The 17,467-nt window shown below is 39.2% G+C and overlaps 1 protein-coding gene across 1 annotated transcript in view; it reads left to right on the forward strand.

Moving 5' to 3' along the window:
* The first annotated feature begins 6,271 nt into the window (after positions 1-6,271).
* Positions 6,272-17,467, forward strand: part of kcnh5b (potassium voltage-gated channel, subfamily H (eag-related), member 5b) — a 127,408-nt gene continuing 116,212 nt past the window's right edge. The window contains exons 1-2 of the mRNA XM_023405307.2: positions 6,272-6,458; positions 14,380-14,503. Coding sequence (XP_023261075.1) covers positions 6,386-6,458; positions 14,380-14,503 — 197 coding nt within the window. The 5' untranslated portion in view covers positions 6,272-6,385. The remainder of the gene's footprint in view (positions 6,459-14,379; positions 14,504-17,467) is intronic.

Below are 17,467 nucleotides of genomic sequence, written 5' to 3' on the forward strand. Positions count from 1 at the left end.
CACACACACACACACAGACACACACTCTAAAAATTATATTTATTTACTACTCATTTACTGTCCCACATACATGCTTTAGCCCAACAAAAGCACTTTGGTTAAGGTTTGCGAAAGATTGTCGTTTCAATTAAATATTAGCAAAGTAAACGCATTGTGTTTTGTCCCTCTAGTCACTCAATATTTAACCAAGGCCTCAATCTGTCCTGAACTTAGATTAACTTTAGGTGCTTTAAACTTAACCTTGAGAAAGTTTTTTTTTATCAAGCTTTAGTTTCTGTGTTGTCAGTGCTTTGGCTTTGCAGTGGACTTTGTTATTATACCACTTCTGCTTCAGGGTGATATTACTTCACAGTGTAATGACTGAAAACTTGTCAGTATCAATTTACAAAATCAGTAAACAGGAGAAAGGGAAATCTTTAAAATAAAAAAAAAAGTTATAAAAAGATTCCTTTAAAAAAGCAGTAAACTTGTAAAATGCTGATATGGCCCCTCAGTGACACTTTCCATAACTGGAACCCATGGACTTCTCCCAACAGCAGTTTTGCCTTTAATAAGCCTCCATACATTACTGTGTGCAGCGAGACAGAGAGAGCAAGAGACATTCACACAGAGAGAGAGAGAGAGAGAGAAAGAGAGAGAGAGAGAGAGAGAGAGAGAGAGAGAGAGAGAGAGAGAGAGAGAGAGAGAGAGAGAGAGAGAGCGCTCAGCCAGACGGCAGCTGTTCTACCTGTCACATATGTTTGATACCCCATGATGCAAGTGGGCCAATTAAGGGCGTCCCACAGGAGCGTTTGGCACTGTATGCATTTACTGACAACACAACCACACACACATACACACACTCCCTCACAGTTGCATGCTGTAATATCGCAGGTGATCTCAACAGACTACTTGACAACATTGGATGATGATCAGCGTGTGTTAAAAGGTGCAGAAATGAGGTGAGAGATTTCTAAATAAGACTTTGAGACACTGAATACAGTCCAACATCAAACAAACTGTGTCAACCATAGCATTTAATTGCTCTATTATTCCTATAATATTCATGTTCGTGCTGCCTTATGGTGGAACAGGGTGCTCACTGGAGAGTATTATCATTTTGTAGGATTATGGCTGTAGGGATGGCAGTGTTGGTTGGTCCACCCCTTTAGTCCATTTTGAAATATCTCAGCAACTATGGGTTGGATTGCCATGAAATTTGGTTCAGACATTCATGTTCACTTCAGGATGAACTGCAGAACTGCCAACCTGTATACATTTTTACATTCAAGTACGTTGGTACGATTTGTTGCAGTAAACTACACCTGGAAGAGTACAACTGAATGTTTGTTAAATACCTTTTTTATTTTATATTGCAAATCACTGAATTATATGGAAAATAAAGCAGCAAAAAACTAGGCCTACTGGACGTAATTGATGCCTTTCAATAATTAGAAGTCACCTCAGCTATGTTATTTATTTTCTGTTTGCATATTTTTTGCCTTTTCAATTTGCACTGATTGTACCTCTTCACATTGTGCTCTGTTTTCTTAAGAGCTTTCCACTAATGTATCACTTGCCATATTTTGTTGTACACTTTCTACAAAAAAAACATTAAGACTTCCCTTATACACCTCGTGCATTCAGAATAAAAGCAGAGATCTGCTGCTATCTAAACCAATTGAACGAAAAAACATGAGTAATTAGAACATTTTCCTTAAAAGATAATAAACCAGGCTCTTTATTTTAAAAAAGTGCGAGTTCAAACGCACACATACAGTACTCAAATTGAACTGCAGGGGCAGTACCGTCTAGTTCGCTGAGTAAGAGAAGAAGAAGAGTTCAACCAATCATTGCGCGGAGTTCAGTCACCCAAATGTCACGCGGGAATAACTGACAAATGTCAATCATTTCAACACCGCAACAGAAACAAGTTTTCACAGCTTCTTAGGCCGTCTGGTTGGTTCCTCAGGGGAATGCGGTGCTCAAACGTCTCTTTAAAGGTAAACGGACTCAGGTTGATGTGAAAAGGTGACATTGTGAATTGAGTTAACACAAAAAAAAACTGTCAAACCATTTAACGTTGCTAACGTTAGCCGAACGTTACGTAGCTAATTTGCAAACTAGCTAGCTACCTGAAAATTACCGCGACGCCTTGGATTTAACCTCCTAAGACCTGGCGTCCACATATGTGGACCTCACATTTTGGGTTCTCTAGACCACAATACTAACTTTTTCTCAACAAGGGCCTGGTGACCACATATGAGCCATGTTCAGAAGTTGAAATGAACAGTTTAGAACAGTAACAATGCAAAATGTTCAGAATGTTTTTTACTTTGTTACAGACATACGTCTTTCTGCAACTGTTAGCAGTACTTCAAATGAGCGATATTGCGCAAAGGGGCACAATTCTTTCTTTTTGTTTTTGCACTCAGGAAAATGCTGCTGTGTTCTGGCACCAAATAAATAGTTTTGCACATCATTACTCAATTGTCTTTTTATTGGTTTCTATCGAAATTTAAAACTAATGCCCTCATATGTGGACATCATTTTTCTCAGAAACTACATCATGTAAAAAGATGATTTTTTGGTGTTACACTCATCAGGTCCCAATCTGCCTAAATAGCAAAGAGAAATTAAAAATGCACGCCATGCAAGAGTTCGGGTCTTAGGAGGTTAAGATAAAAATGATGATAGACGAATAGTTCACTGACAAGTGGAGACTGGAAATGTTTTACATCACAGCATGAGTTTCTGTACCTGAAAAAGAAAACTTATGCTATGTTATGTTATTATGCAATACAGTGTTTCCTCTACATTCATTTAGCAGTGGTGGCCCGCCACTGCTAAATCATAGCCGCCACGCCTTCAAATTTCTTTTTTTTCCTTTTTTTTTTTATTGTCGCAAATGCACCACCGCAACATCTCTCCACCTTCACAGCACAGCCTGTGTGATGATGAGCGCAACAGCGGAGGGAGGGAGGGAGTGGGGTGGTTGGGGGATCCTATTGGAGTTAATTAGTCGCGAAAGCGCGGCCTTGAAAGTGACATCACGTCAGGCACCAGGTCAGAGTCAGAGAAGTGTAGTCGTGAGGAATAAGGCAGCGAATTACCGGAGAAAAGGTAGACTTATTAGCCAACTCAGTGACGCTAACTTGGGTAAACTAATCGATAGCATTAAGCTAATATCTACACGTCATTATGTATTAACTGCTGACAGCATTTTCAGATGAGCTTGTTCAGATACTTCTCTAAGAAGAGAAAGACAACAGATGAAGAAGACGCTAGTCAGGTAGCCTATCATAAGCCTTTTACTGACTCGTAAATGATGATGTTAGGTAAAAAATTTTATTTTAATGTTCACACTTGTAATCAGATGTGATATGAGTGTAAACTATATAACGCTGTTAGCGTTATGTTACTCACACTTTTAATGTAATCTTATTAGACAAGTAACATTAGACAGGGAGGAGTTGTTATACAAAGTGGAGGAGAGCAGAGCACAGCAGCGGGAGAGCTGGGTGAAGGTGCAGGAGAGAGAGATGAGCCTGGGTGCAAACTTTGCCACTGACTCTACAGCTCCATCTAGCTGATCTTTATATGTTTATTTATTATTTTTATTTATTTAATGTTATTGCTTTATTTATTTTTTACTTTTTACATTTTCAACTGGTTAGAGTTGAAGTTACATTTATTTTTCACAAACCAAAGGTATTTATTTTTCTTGACATTGTATATGGCTGAGATATATATTGTAAAAGTTCTATGGTAGCGATAAACGCCATTTTCAACTGGCCAGACAATAAATAGATTTTGAAAGTAAAATCTACTGTCAACTGTCAACTGCTCATTTGGTCATTTGTGTATGCCTGCCCCCACCATCCGGAGAGCATGCCCCCCACTGCTGAAAAAAATCCTAGAGGAAACACTGCAATAATATCACTTTATAAACACGCCTATCATACAATGACATATTCATCCCTATCATGAAAACCATGGTTTTAAGAAGCTGAAACTTTTGACTTTCACTGTATATTATGATATAGTCCACAGTGTAATATTTTAGAAAAACATGGTTCCAAGACTTGAGGGAAACGTGAAAAATTGCTCCCTGCAAGTCAAAAACCAGGGCTTCTGGCTCCTCTGAGCTGATGCCACATCATTCACACACATCCATTAACAGCTGACTATCCTTAAATGTAAATATGTCCTTTCACTGTTCTCCAGGACATATAGTTGTATTGTTTTATTTATAGCTGATTCATACTTTGAATAACTTGATATGTTTCTGAGTAGGGAAAGGACCTGTGCAAAGTGGTGTGGAAGCATGTGAACTAAGCATTATACTATTATGGTACTCAGTCTTTTCCAAAGCTTGGTAGGTCTGGAACTGTAATAACCTTGCTGATCCCTTCACTTTCCATATGGTGCTATCATCAGATCCAGCTTTTAATTTATCCAATACTGTGATTCAGTGCTCTGTTGTGCTCAGTAGGTGTAGGAGTTTTTTACGATCTCTACATTAAGTTATCCTCTGTTCTTTTGTATCAGTGTATTGTTTTATTATTTATAATTTTTCTCTGATGTTTTTTTTGTTATTACAGAAACCTGACACTGAGTTAGGCCTGAGATTTGGCTCTTACGTAGCCTTTAATGTGCTTCAGTCATTACAGGCGGAAATAACAAGGTCAATGCTACCAACTAAAATGCATGATACTATTTAAAGCTAACCGTGCACCCTCTTCCAGTCAATAATTCAGATACTCTGGGCAGCTTCATTGCTGCTTTAGTACTGATATCTACAGTAAAGTAAATAAAATGGGGTGTGGACGTGATGCCCCACATGGAGACCTGGCTGCCTCCCTAGTGGGGTTCCCTGGGGCCCCATTAACCCTAATGAGCATTCCTGAGAGAATTCCTGCAGAGGGCGACACAGTTTTCACTGCTGCATGGTAAGACAACACACTTATTATTAATCACTTCATGGAAGTTCAACCTGCTAACGACTTTATTTTTGCAATGTCACTGACCTATGATGGTGTGTTTCTTAAAGGGATAGTTCGACACTCTGGGAAATATGCTTATTTACTTTCTTTATGAGAGTTAGTTGGAGCGATAGATGCCACTTTCATGTCTGTGTATTAACTACAGAGCCAGAGTCACAACGTAGTTAGTCTAGCTTAGCATAAACACAGAGAGAAATGGCTAGCCTGGCTCTGCCCAAAGTTGAAATATACACCCGCCAACACCTCTGAAGCTCAATTAAACATGTTGTACCTCATTGTTTAATCTGTAGAAAAACATAATGCAATAATGCAATAATTTGTGGTTCTAAGGGGAGTCATGTAGTGTAACTATTTCTTAATGAACAACAGTTTATTGCCTGGCAGTGTCACTGCCTGACTATTGTTCCAGCACCTATCTCCCCTCAAACCTCAAATAGAACTTTTATGTTGATTTTTTTTTTCTTTTTAAAAAATATTTTAGCTTCCTGAGTTGCATTGATAACAATTGATTTTTCAAATATTTCTTAATATTATAAAATACAGACTTAATTAATTATTGTAGAAAACATTAATGACACCAATAACAGTATAACTGCAGAATTAATAGTTTATCACTTTGTTTATATTTCATATTATAAAGTAAGAGACACATGAGTATTTATTTATTTATTTAACAGTGGCAACCCAAAAGTTGTAAGAACAAAATATGTTCTTAATTTTTCATAACTCTTTAAATAATGCTATTAGGGTAGTTACAGTTTCTAAACCTTTTATAAAGGGAGACTTGTGATGTGTTATGATTATGATGATGATGATGATGATGATAATATTATTAATAGCAGTAGTAGGCCATAATATTGTACAGAAAATGGTACCATGTAATTTGAATAACTTATGTATGTAATGGGTCTAAATACGTAATCAAACTGTAAATAGACTTAGTGCAGTTGTATAAAAAGAAACAAATATATCCCTGCTGTGATTAAAACCAAAATAATAGCTATTGTATATTTTAAACACAGCGTTTTATACAGGCCCAGCTGGTTATAATTCAAGATGCTGATCGACCAGTAATAATTCTGACTTCAATAAAAATGTCATTTTTTAATTTTTTGTATCCATACTAAATCATTTATTACACAAACCCTGAACATATCAGTGCATCGTTATTTTCAGGACCGAGCCCAGAAGAGCAGACACGCATGCGTCCTGACGCTCCGGGCAGGCAGCGAGATGCAGTGCCGCCGCTGTGGCTCAGTGCGCCACGAGCATCCAGAGCGCACGGTTACAATGAGCTTCTCCATCGGTCCGACTGAGAGCCAGCGTCAGTACCGACCTCCGAGCAGCAGACACACCGCCACCGACCCTAACCGACACCAACTCCGCCCGCCCGCAGCAGGATGCCCGGGGGAAAGAGAGGGCTTGTGGCACCGCAGAACACTTTTCTGGAGAACATCGTCCGGCGTTCAAGTGGTGAGTCCGTGCGTCGGAGCGAGGCTTGTTTTTTTGTGTTTGGTTTCACCTGACGGCTCGGACCCAGACTCAGCTGGAATACTGCGTGTTTTTGGGGTTTCACGGCGGAGGTTTGGCAGAGGATAAACCGCCATAAATCCACTTCTCTACCCGCAATTATTTGCAGTGACGGAGTTTAACCTCTCTCTAAGGCTACGTGTGATTTTATGATGATATATATCATAATAAGTCACGTTAAACTGACCAAAGTCATATATAGAAGAGACTGTCTCCACTGGGGGAAACGTGAATTTTTTTTTAGATAAATAGAATTGAATTTTTGCTCATATCGGCGGTTGTTTCCCTGAAGCTGCTCACTCGGAGCCACAGTTTACGCACCATCTTATTCCCCAGTACATTAGTCTGTGTTTGACTTTCCGAGATGAAATTATGCAAATGATCTCTCCAGATTGTGAGACATCATTATATGTGTTACCGCGTCATTAGCTGCAAATTAAAAGTTTATTTTGGTCATTAACTCGCCCGTTTGTGTTTAATAAACACTGACACCTGCTCAGCCAATAAAGCTGGAGCCGGCTGATCATTAACTTACTGTCGACTCTGCCTTTTCATCATATAATTACTCATATTAGTAGTATTTTTAGTAACTTTCCTCCATAATGGGGGAGTCGTGATTGAAACGAATAAGCCCGAGTTCATTTTTGATGTATGTTGCGTCATTATGTAATACTGTAGCTGCGGGTTTTTTTATGGGGAAAGTGACACGTTGTTCAGTAAAATGAGAGATCTACTGGTTTGAATAGTAAATAGCTGCGCTGTGGTTCATCTTAATGTGTTGACTATACTCAGTGGTATTTTTGTTTTGTTTGTTTTTTGCGCACAGCTCGTGTTTTTACTTTCTCTATCTGCGCTATAAACTGCGCCTGGACTTGGCACCGGCCTGAGAAAGCAGCGCTCTCTCCTCTGATTAGATTGATTTTTCTCTTTGATCTTCCCAGAAAAGTGAGTGGAGAAACGGGCCGGAGTGAAAGTCAGAGTTGTGGGTGGTGGTTGGGTGGAGATGTAAGGTCAAGAGGACTGTTCCAGAAATGTGTTTCTCTACTGTCATCGCGGGGTTTAAGCCTGCAGGACAGCCACGGGACTGTGGTGTGGCCCCTCAGGAGGCTCTCAGCGCTAATTGGAGAGCCATTGGTTTCAGTTGGTCTAGTGTGTGTGTGTGTGTGTGTGTGTGTGTGTGTATGTGTGTGTGTGTGTTTCTTTTCTGCTTGACAAGTCACACAAGCAGCTGACTGGAATGATGCGGAGAGCAGACGATGTGGAGATTGTTGTGGGACTGTTCAGTGGCCTCAGATCAGATCAGATGCTGCAGCAGTGAAACACTTGAACCACAGGGTTAGGCGTTTTCTGTGTTATTCAGTATCAGACACAAGGCTGCAACTAATAATTATATTTGATATTTACGTTGACCTTTTTATTAATTGAAAGAAGATGTTCTTTTTACTTTACAGACAAAACAAAAATATAATGAAAACTGGATTTAAGCTCTTGAGACATCTAAACAAATAAACACTGATAGAAACACTTTAGACTGTAAAAGAAATGGTGCTGTAGTGCCTGTGGTTTAACATAGACTGACTTCTGACTGTTGTAGACTGCTGAAGTTTGGTTTTGATTTGAAAACCTGCTGGTATGGATATAGATACTTCCACTGATTCAAAAGCAGATTAACAATGTATTAAAACTTTAAGCCTTTGAGATTTTCCCCAACTTCAAAAAGCAAAGATGTTTCTTTACAGTCAACAGTGACAAAAATGTCAGCAAGTAAACCTTTACATCATTTTGGGGTGAGAGAGGGGGCCAGATTTACCAACAAGTTGACAAAAAATGAGCTGTACTGACTCCCTGTTTGTAATAATTTAATTAAATGCATATATAATTAGAAATATGCCTCAAGTACAGAAGACAGGTCTCAACTGTCCACTTGATACTGAGCTTTAGTGATGCACATTCCCACACAAATCAGCAATATAGCACTTGACCACAAACCAACAGGCACAGAGTGAACAGGGTCTCTGGGGCTCCTTGGGCCCCTGATGGTAATGAGATGGTAATGACTAAAAGATAAATTATAGGAAATTTTATTAGAATGACTAAATAAATATATGGGGATAAAAAAGCGACACACACAAAAGTGAAAGTCAAAGTGAAATACATTTTGTGTACAAGTGTGAAACCTAAACAGCAGTTTGAGTCCACAAAGAGATCCCATCTTCCAAACTACTTTAGCTTTAAATCTGTAGATCATTGACTTAAGGTGCTATCAGGTGATATTATATTATTTTACAAATATTGATACTGTACTTGAATTAGTAAATCCACCCATCATAGTAAGGGAAAATACACGTTTCACATACACAATTTCAGTTTTGTCCCCTTGTAACTATAAGAGTTTCCAAGAGATCGCTGAATGTAGCCAAGCAACCAGAAAAAGGGCTTAATTTATTTATTTCTAATTTAAATTCAGAATGGATATCAGTGCTCAAACAGGACTGACCAGATCAGTTTGTTTACAAGTTGTGCAGGGAAGTAGCAAGAAGACAAATCAACGCATGCAGACACATGGCATGTAGGCTACATTATTTTATTTTAAATGAATCAACTGATCATCTTTAGCTACAAAACAGTTACTGTTGTGCAGAAAATGCACGACGTGCAATAATCAACATGTGTTGTATATTGTCAGAGTTATGAATTTAGTTTTGATCTGCATGTATTGAAGAAGTCATTAAGTGGATGCAGTCAGTCAATATCCTCTGCAAATGGTTGGAGTGTGTTAGTTTTTCTCTGATCACAGCTGCAGAGAAACAGGTTGGAAACCTGCCGTCATTTGAAATTAAAAGGTCTCATGTAGCCCATCATAGAATTTCCTGCCGATTGAATCAGAGCTGTTAAAGCTAAAATAATCCCATCAGTGGGTTTCAGTAGAGACCTGAGGTCCTGCCATGGTCTGAATGCTGGATCAGAGGCTTTTCCACAGGTCTTGAAGCAGCCCGTGTTGTTATCTACCATATTGGTCGAACCTTGCTTCAACTAAGTAATTGATTGTGATGAAAGAGGAGAGCAGTAAAGGTCAAGATGATTCTGGGTTTTTTTTGAGTGTGTGTGTGTATGTTGTATTAAGTCTTACTCAGCTCTTTAATTTCAAAGGGCACACAGGCGGCTGCAGCTTCAGACATGAGGGTGATAAATTTAAGTAACTCTGGTTCCTTTTTGTGCTGAAAAATCACACAAGTAATTGTTTGGAAAGAGGAGCAGAGAACAGATGAAGCCGATATTGTTGTGGATTGTTTTGTTAAAGGTGTGACCCTCTCACACCTTACCCACAATGCACTGCAGTCCTGTGTCATTTGTGGTAGGTGAGCCTGTGTCTTTTGGTGGATGAAAAATGGAGAGACAACTTCGCTTCTGTTCTTAGATCTTCACCACAAGTGGGGCAGAAAATGTAAAAGTTTGTCCTGAGGGAGGTGCCAGAGAAGAAGCAGTGTTGTTATGTAAAATCTAAAGGGTTTAGCCTCTGTACAGTGGCCGTTTTAGGACATTTCAGACTCAGCTTTTGTCAGACTTGGCTCAGTTTTCATCAGATTAAGCTTGACTTTTTAGATTTGGTTGCATGTAGGCAAATGTGCACAGTAGGGCTGTGTTCAGTTTTCTTTAATCTGATGAGTATTATCTCAGTTAACTGATATCTATCATTTGGTCCATATTATATCTGAAAATTGTGAAAAACGTCCATGAAAATGTGTGTTCTGCCTGTTTTGTCCAACCAAGAATCCAGAACCCAAAGTTCTCACATAATGTCTGTCCGTTTTGTTTGAATTTACTTTGGAATAGTTGCTGATCAATCAGCTGCTGTCTCAATTAATTGATTAATCGTTTAGTCTATAAAATGTAAAAAAAAAAGAAGTCTGTTGTAATTTCTAAGGACCCAAAATTACGTCTTCTAAAATCACTGACATATCTCTAACATATAAGACGGTCAATGAATCTTACTGATAAGAATTGATGGTCAAAGGTCAAAAGTCTCTGTGATGTCATGAAACACATTTTTGTCCATAACTCACAAATGAATTAGGAAATTATGATATGACTGAATATTAATAAGATAAAGGACAGAATACTTAACTGTGACATCATAATGGTCTGTAAAAATATTATTCAACGATGTAGCTCAGGATGGGGAGATTGTGACCATACTTCCTGCAGCTTGGCTGATTTGAAGGAAGCATGCAGCCTTGAGGTGTAATTGTAGTTAAGTTTTTCAATGTCATCTTTGACGCCTTGACCGCTATAAACACAATTTCAGTTATTTGCATTATCTCCGCATTTTCTTCTCAGAACTTTTTCTGTGTGCTGGCAGCACTTTCTGACTAGTTCTCAGAACCACAAGGGACCTTCTTTACTGTAGTGCACGAAAATGATGAGTCTTAGCTGTTTGCCAGTATATACACAGTAAACCAGTGTCGTCTTCTGTAGCTTTCAGGTGCATCCTGTTGCAGCATTGCTCAAATAATTAATATTAAACTATGACAGGTCATAAGGTTCAAGGTCTCCGTGCTTGCCTTGAAATGTAGTTCTGTGTGTTTTCCCGGTTTATGTGGCCACATGATTATTGGAAGCAGTTTGTTACACAGAACTTACTTTGGTGTTTTTTATTAAGAATTGGATTTCACTCTGTCAGTGATGTCCACTGCTGATATAACAGAGGCTTTTCCCTGACTACAGCTAGAAGGTTTTTATTATAGCTACTATTGTTTTATATCATCAGATGGCTGACCAGTAAAATCAATGGAGTGTGCTGTTGGATGATTTTACTCATCAGTCCGTAAAAACCTGCAGTGAAACCTTTGCTGGAAGAGCTGCTGACACACCTGCAGGAATTCATCCGTCTGTGTTTCACTGCAGAAATGTTATCTTTACCACAGGCTCCTCCTCCCTGCTGTAAACGTACACTACACTTTGGGAAACACTGTGTTTCTGGGCCAGGTGCTGTTACAGTTTTCACTCTTTTACCAGCCAAATATTTTTTTGAAAAAGATGAAGCTCTCTAACAATGAGTGATTACCTGCCAGAGTTACTGGTGCAGCAGATCTGGAAGGTGTTGAAGAACATTATGGGCAGTTTTACCAGTGTTTCAGCTCATTAATCACAAATTGAGTCACTTAGCATAGTGCTGACCATTTTCTAAAGCAGGAGATACTGTTCTGACCTTTCAGGTTCTGTAGCCACTGGGTCAACTTCGTGCCAGTCTGACTGGCAAGATTTGAACCTAGCCTGAGATGTTATGGATCTATTGCAGTGAACATTTAGTCATTGTCATGTAATATTTATGGAACTGCTTTGAAAAGTTGTCTTTTCTCAGTGCTTATGAGGAAAACTTTAATACAACATCAAATAGTAATCAGCTGAAAATCTTTTATGGAAAGAAGCTTCAAAATTCATATAACTGTTGTCACCATATTCGTGTTTTTGTGTTTGTCTTTTGGGAAGGACCCGCAAACATCTGAGACTTCATAGTCAGTTGCTGAAATCTTCTGGGGTGTCATTATATGCTAGCTGACTGCCAGCTTGTGAACATCTGAGTGTCCTTAAACACACTGTAAGGAGAGTTTTTGAGTCTTGTAAATACAGTGCCATGCTACAAATAGTTTATTTTAAAGGGGTTATTTGTAAGTTTTGCTATTGCTACATAGCTAATGTTAGCATTAACAGCTGTTTACTTACCAGTCCAGAAAAAATGTTTGGAGTTCAACATCAAACTTCATTCCTTTACTTGCTCCTTTAATAAAAGCACAACGACCAAGGCGTCATTGTTATGGTGGATTAAGGCTTTTTTAAATTAATTTTCATCCATCTAAAAACATGTTATTTGAGAGCTAATTGTTCAACAGTCTAAATACCACCTGTATTGTCTTCCCTGGTGACCATGCTGCCACCATCAATATGAATAATTGATATCTATGTGGTTATGAAGATGTTTCCTCTGTGTGGTGTTACCCAGGATGCCTGTCTGTATTTTCACATTTTCACTCCACTGTAGCTCGTGGGGGGTGGTGTTCATTTTTGCTAATAAGGAGATACCTGCCACCCTCCTCACCCTCTCTCAAACAAGCCTTTCAGCTGCCGGCCTGCAGACAGTGCTGCATGGATTTATCCTCATTTTGTTGCCTAATATTTAAAGGTTTACGACTGGCTTGACATGACCTTACACATTAAAACTTATTTAATGGGGACCCTTGTGTGTTAACCAAGCGAAACACTGTTACTGAAAGGTAAAATTCAAGCAATTAAATTACCTCAAAATCATAACTTTTCCACCGCTATTTGCTGAAAATACAGATTAGTAATTGATTGGCATTAAAGAGGAGAGCTGAAAGGTCAAACTGACTGTCTTGAAGTAAGTCTTACTCAGCTTTATTCCAAGGGCACACAGGAGGCTGCGGCTTTTAAAGGATAAATTCAGAGTTTTTGAAGTCTGTCTTACTATAATACTCCTTTTATGTACGTTCAGAGAGGTATTTCCCACTGTAATCCATCGTCCTCATACTGTCTGTGCAGTGTTTCCTCTTTAGCGTGAATCCACTGCAAGAACTTTTCTGAGGGTTGATGTAATTTCTTAGCTGCGGCTGTAGCCCTCACTGTAACACCAGAAACAAAGGTTTACCCCAACAGTTTAAACTGAGACTAGGTTAGACCACGGTTAAACAAAACCAGTTTGGAATCATTTAACTAATTTAAATTTAATCCCATTTGTGCAACACAATTCAAATTAAATCCTGTTCACTCAGAGATAGATTTGAATCTGAATTTATACAGAACTGAAACAAGATTCAATATTTACAATTCATCAAGTGTTGGTGCAACAGATGATGAAATTATGTTATTTAAGGTTAATCCTGGTTGGTGGGACTCACCCCAAGTCTTTGTTTTCTAATCACTTTGTGCAGAGTTGTGATGAATATATATATATATATATATATATATATATAGTACACATTTATTATGAATGGCCGAGCATCAATGCTCAGTTTTAACAGCTGAAATCTTGTGTAGTATCGTAAACTCATATTTCTATTTGACAAAAGAACCTTCTTAACCTAACCTTCACCTTGAGTAATGATGTAATGTTTTTCTGCTGCTTCTTTTCTCAAGCTCATATCCTCATGTAGAAAATGTGGATATGTCAGTGTCAGTATCAATTGTATTATTACTAAAATCATTAAACATTCCTGAAATACTACTATTGAAATATCATGAAATTACTTGTGATGTATTCAAACCTAACTATTTGTGTATTGCAGCTTTATAAACCAAGAACCTGTAAATAAGATTTTCTGAAATGCTTGGAGATAAATGTTTCAGCTGGATCTTCACATTTATAAAGCAGATGGTTAGATCTTTAAATCGGACTCTTTCGAGCCACCTGTCCATGTGCACACCGTCACCACATTACTGTACCACCAACAAATACCACAGCCAGAGCTGCAGCTGTAATGTGTGCTGTCTTCATGCAGGGAGTTTCTCTTTGTCAGTCATGTAAAATGCATGCTCTATCTCTGAGTACCCATAAACTAGGCATGCTTCAGTAGGTTGATTAGCTCATGTCAGTGTCACGGCCGGAGCCATCTTTATTTTTAGGCACAAAGTTAGTCTGTCTTTTTTTTTTTTTTTTTTTGTGAAACCATCTCTTTCACTTTAGCCAAAGACTTGATGACTGACTTTAGACCAGTGTAAAACATTTCCTGCACAGTCCTCTCTAGAGGCTGAGAAGCTTTGCAGCCTTGCATCTAGTTTTTCATATTTGATGCTGTTACTGGGGCTGATGTTCTCTCTCTCTCCCTCTGTGTCCTGTCCAATCTGTCAGAGACCAGCTTCCTCCTGGGAAACGCCCAGATTGTGGAGTGGCCTGTAGTTTACAGCAATGACGGATTCTGCAAACTGTCTGGCTTCCACAGGGCTGAGGTCATGCAGAAGAGCAGCACATGCAGGTAAGACATTTGTTTGCTTTAAGTATTATAAATGAGCACAATTATTGTTGTTTTATGTTAGATTAAAGCATTATTAGTGACAGCCTGCTAATGGGGCGATAATGACTGGTTTGTCTTGTTGTTTTATTGTAAGTGAGTTCACATTGTAACTAAATATGCATTAGCTTTCATCTTTATACTCCCTTTACATTTGCATACACTTTCCTGCTGAATGTATAGTGGGCATATGTCGTATTTAGCCCTTGTTTAAATGCTTGAGTTAAAGTGGAGCTTATGAAAACCAATATATTTTTACAACACCAGCGTCTCTGTAACCACCCAAGAGTAGCAATGAGTCATTGTTTTTAAAACTAAAACCATGTCCTTTTCAAAGTGCTCCATTTATCCTGCAAAAAAAATCCACTGAATACATCCTTTTTTATTCCGTTTCATCCATTATTTAAGCACAGTGAGAGAGAGAAATAGAGAGAGAGGGCGAAAGAGAGAAGATTAAAAAGTGTCAATTTTTTTTGTACCTCCCTGCTTCTCTCCCGCCGTAGCGACCATTAAAACCACACAGCGCTGCTCTTGAGAGCTGTTTACATGCTACTAACTTGGTTTACTGCTCCAGAGCTGCTTCGATACCACGCAGCAGAAGTGTGGACCTCAGCAGAGTCATCCTGCCAAAAAAAAAAAAAAATCTGCATCTGGCATTTCCACTCTCTGAGAAAGAGAGAGAGAGAGGGACAGGGAGGGAGAGAGAGATGGGGAGATGGCACACCGCTCAGCGAGACTCTGAAATGAATCCAATTTAAAGCTGCCAGGGGAGCTCGGCCCGGTCCAGCTCGAGGACAGTGTCTTGCTCGCCTGTCAGTCAAGATGTTTTAAAATTTGACTCCAAAGGACAACTCCTCTCCTCAGGCGCCTTTCAGACTCGACCGGGGGGTGGGGGGGGTGGCCTTGACTAGCCGGCGGTTAAAAAGGCTCCCTTGGACACTGAGCTAAGTGAGGATAGGGGGCAGTGAGATTTATCCGTCCACTGCGTGCTGCTCTGGGCTGAGGAGAACACTGAGACTGACAGTCCGCTCAGATCTGACACCGAGAAGAGAGAGGAGCCCACCGAGAGCTTAAACTCACAGGCTGCTGCCAGAGTGATGGAAGTCAGAGGCCTGGAAGCAGGGCCCATGGCATTTTTTGGGGGGAGTAAGTTTTCATTTTTTGATGTCAGGACAAGGGGAGAACTTTCTGGCATTGGTCCAGATATATCATTGATGCATATAATGACACAAGGGTCATATGTTCTGTAGTGCAAAGGGACAAACAAAGGAATCTGAGGAGCTCAGGACCCTCTAATGATTCACAAGGTAAATCTGAGGGGTCAAGACGATTAATGATGGGAAAGAAAGAGTTCTGCTACAAAAAAGAGACGGTTCTCCTACAAAGTTTTTACTCTTCCTTTAATCTCTGGGTGGTTTTGCTTCTCAGGGTCTCTTATCAGTCTTTGGTGGAACTACTCTTAATTCAGATTCTCTCATATTCAACCTGTGACAAAAGGTCGCAAATAAACAGTAATTGATTTTAAGGGCTCACAAGCCAAAAAGGTTGGGAACCACTGAGGCTGTATAGACGCTATGGGCAGTGGTTGTTAATTATGAAAGATGAGTCCCTCTTACTTTATTATAGTGTTTCAAAATCACCAAATTTCCATCTAAATTATTCTTGCTATAATAAAATTTAAATGTGAAGTGGAACTTTAAGTGCAAGTTCAAGCAAGAAGACAATTATCATTGTAATGTTATCACCTCTTGGGGGCTCCACCTCTCAATCATCATCCAATTTTCTGAATGATGACTGGGATCTGTTCGCCAAAGCTGATTCAAATGACCTCACCTGTTTGGTTTCTCCCTGCTGCTGTAAGTTGATTTCATTGGTTAGCGAAACATCAAAGTCTCTTTTTTATACTCTATATAAAGCATCTGCATTCTTCTTCACTTGTTTTTCCCGAATGAGCTATACTGAAGCACTACTACTTGAAGCTAGAGGGAAACATCACTGTATCACCTGTCAGTCAAACAGTGTGGGCGGGACCATAACTTTTTCACATTTTTCTGTTAATGCATAAAGTTTCCATTAAGAGTCTGAAAAGTCTAAAAACCTTTTACTGAGGATGTCAACTACAAAAGATACAGATATAAGATTATAAAGAACATTTTAAAATACCCTGTTTACACCTGGTGTGATAATACGATCTGTATCCAGATAAAATGATCCAATCTTACCTTTGCGTTTACACCTGGTATTTTTAATCCACTCTCATTATCCTCATTGAGATCAGATCTTAGGATCAGAACCTGCGTGTGAGAATTGTGAGGTGGCAGCAAATTGTCTGCAGGTGTCAAAAACTGCATTTACACCTTCTTGAAATCTGACCACAATGCGATCCAGACTACCTCCTACCTGGCAGATCCCGTCACATTCTGATCACAATGCATGGAATGGGAAAAAGGTGGGGGCAGGGTCGTCTTCTTTATATTACAAGTGTTGCTGGAGCTTTGACCTCTTTGTGTGTTATGGTTAACCATGCTTGAAAATGGAGGGAACATTTTCAGCACACACCCAGTGAGCAGCTTTCACTGCAGTAGTTTGGCAGTCGTTCAACATGTTGGGATTCCACATCCAAACACATCCATGCTGGCTACTAATGTGAACCCATATAACGACTGCAGAGCATCATCTCTCTCCCAGACACTTTCTGGAGTTAATCCATCATCAGTGTGGTTTTTTTGTTTGGAGCCATACAAAGGGAAAACAAACTACTGTTTACTGTTTATTTTCACCTCTCTGTGGATCTTGGGAAAGAAAGTAATCACTCAGCGTAATTATATTAGCAGAGATTAAAATGTCCTCGGCCCTTTAAGGAATAATTACAATCATGCCCGGAAACGCCTGCTGCACCAATCCAAAACCAATCCTCAATCCTTCACT

This window comes from Seriola lalandi, unplaced genomic scaffold (assembly GCF_002814215.2).
Source record: "Seriola lalandi dorsalis isolate HSWRI2012SDOR001 ecotype SW California unplaced genomic scaffold, Sedor1 jcf7180002054271, whole genome shotgun sequence".
NCBI classification, from domain to species: domain Eukaryota; kingdom Metazoa; phylum Chordata; class Actinopteri; order Carangiformes; family Carangidae; genus Seriola; species Seriola lalandi.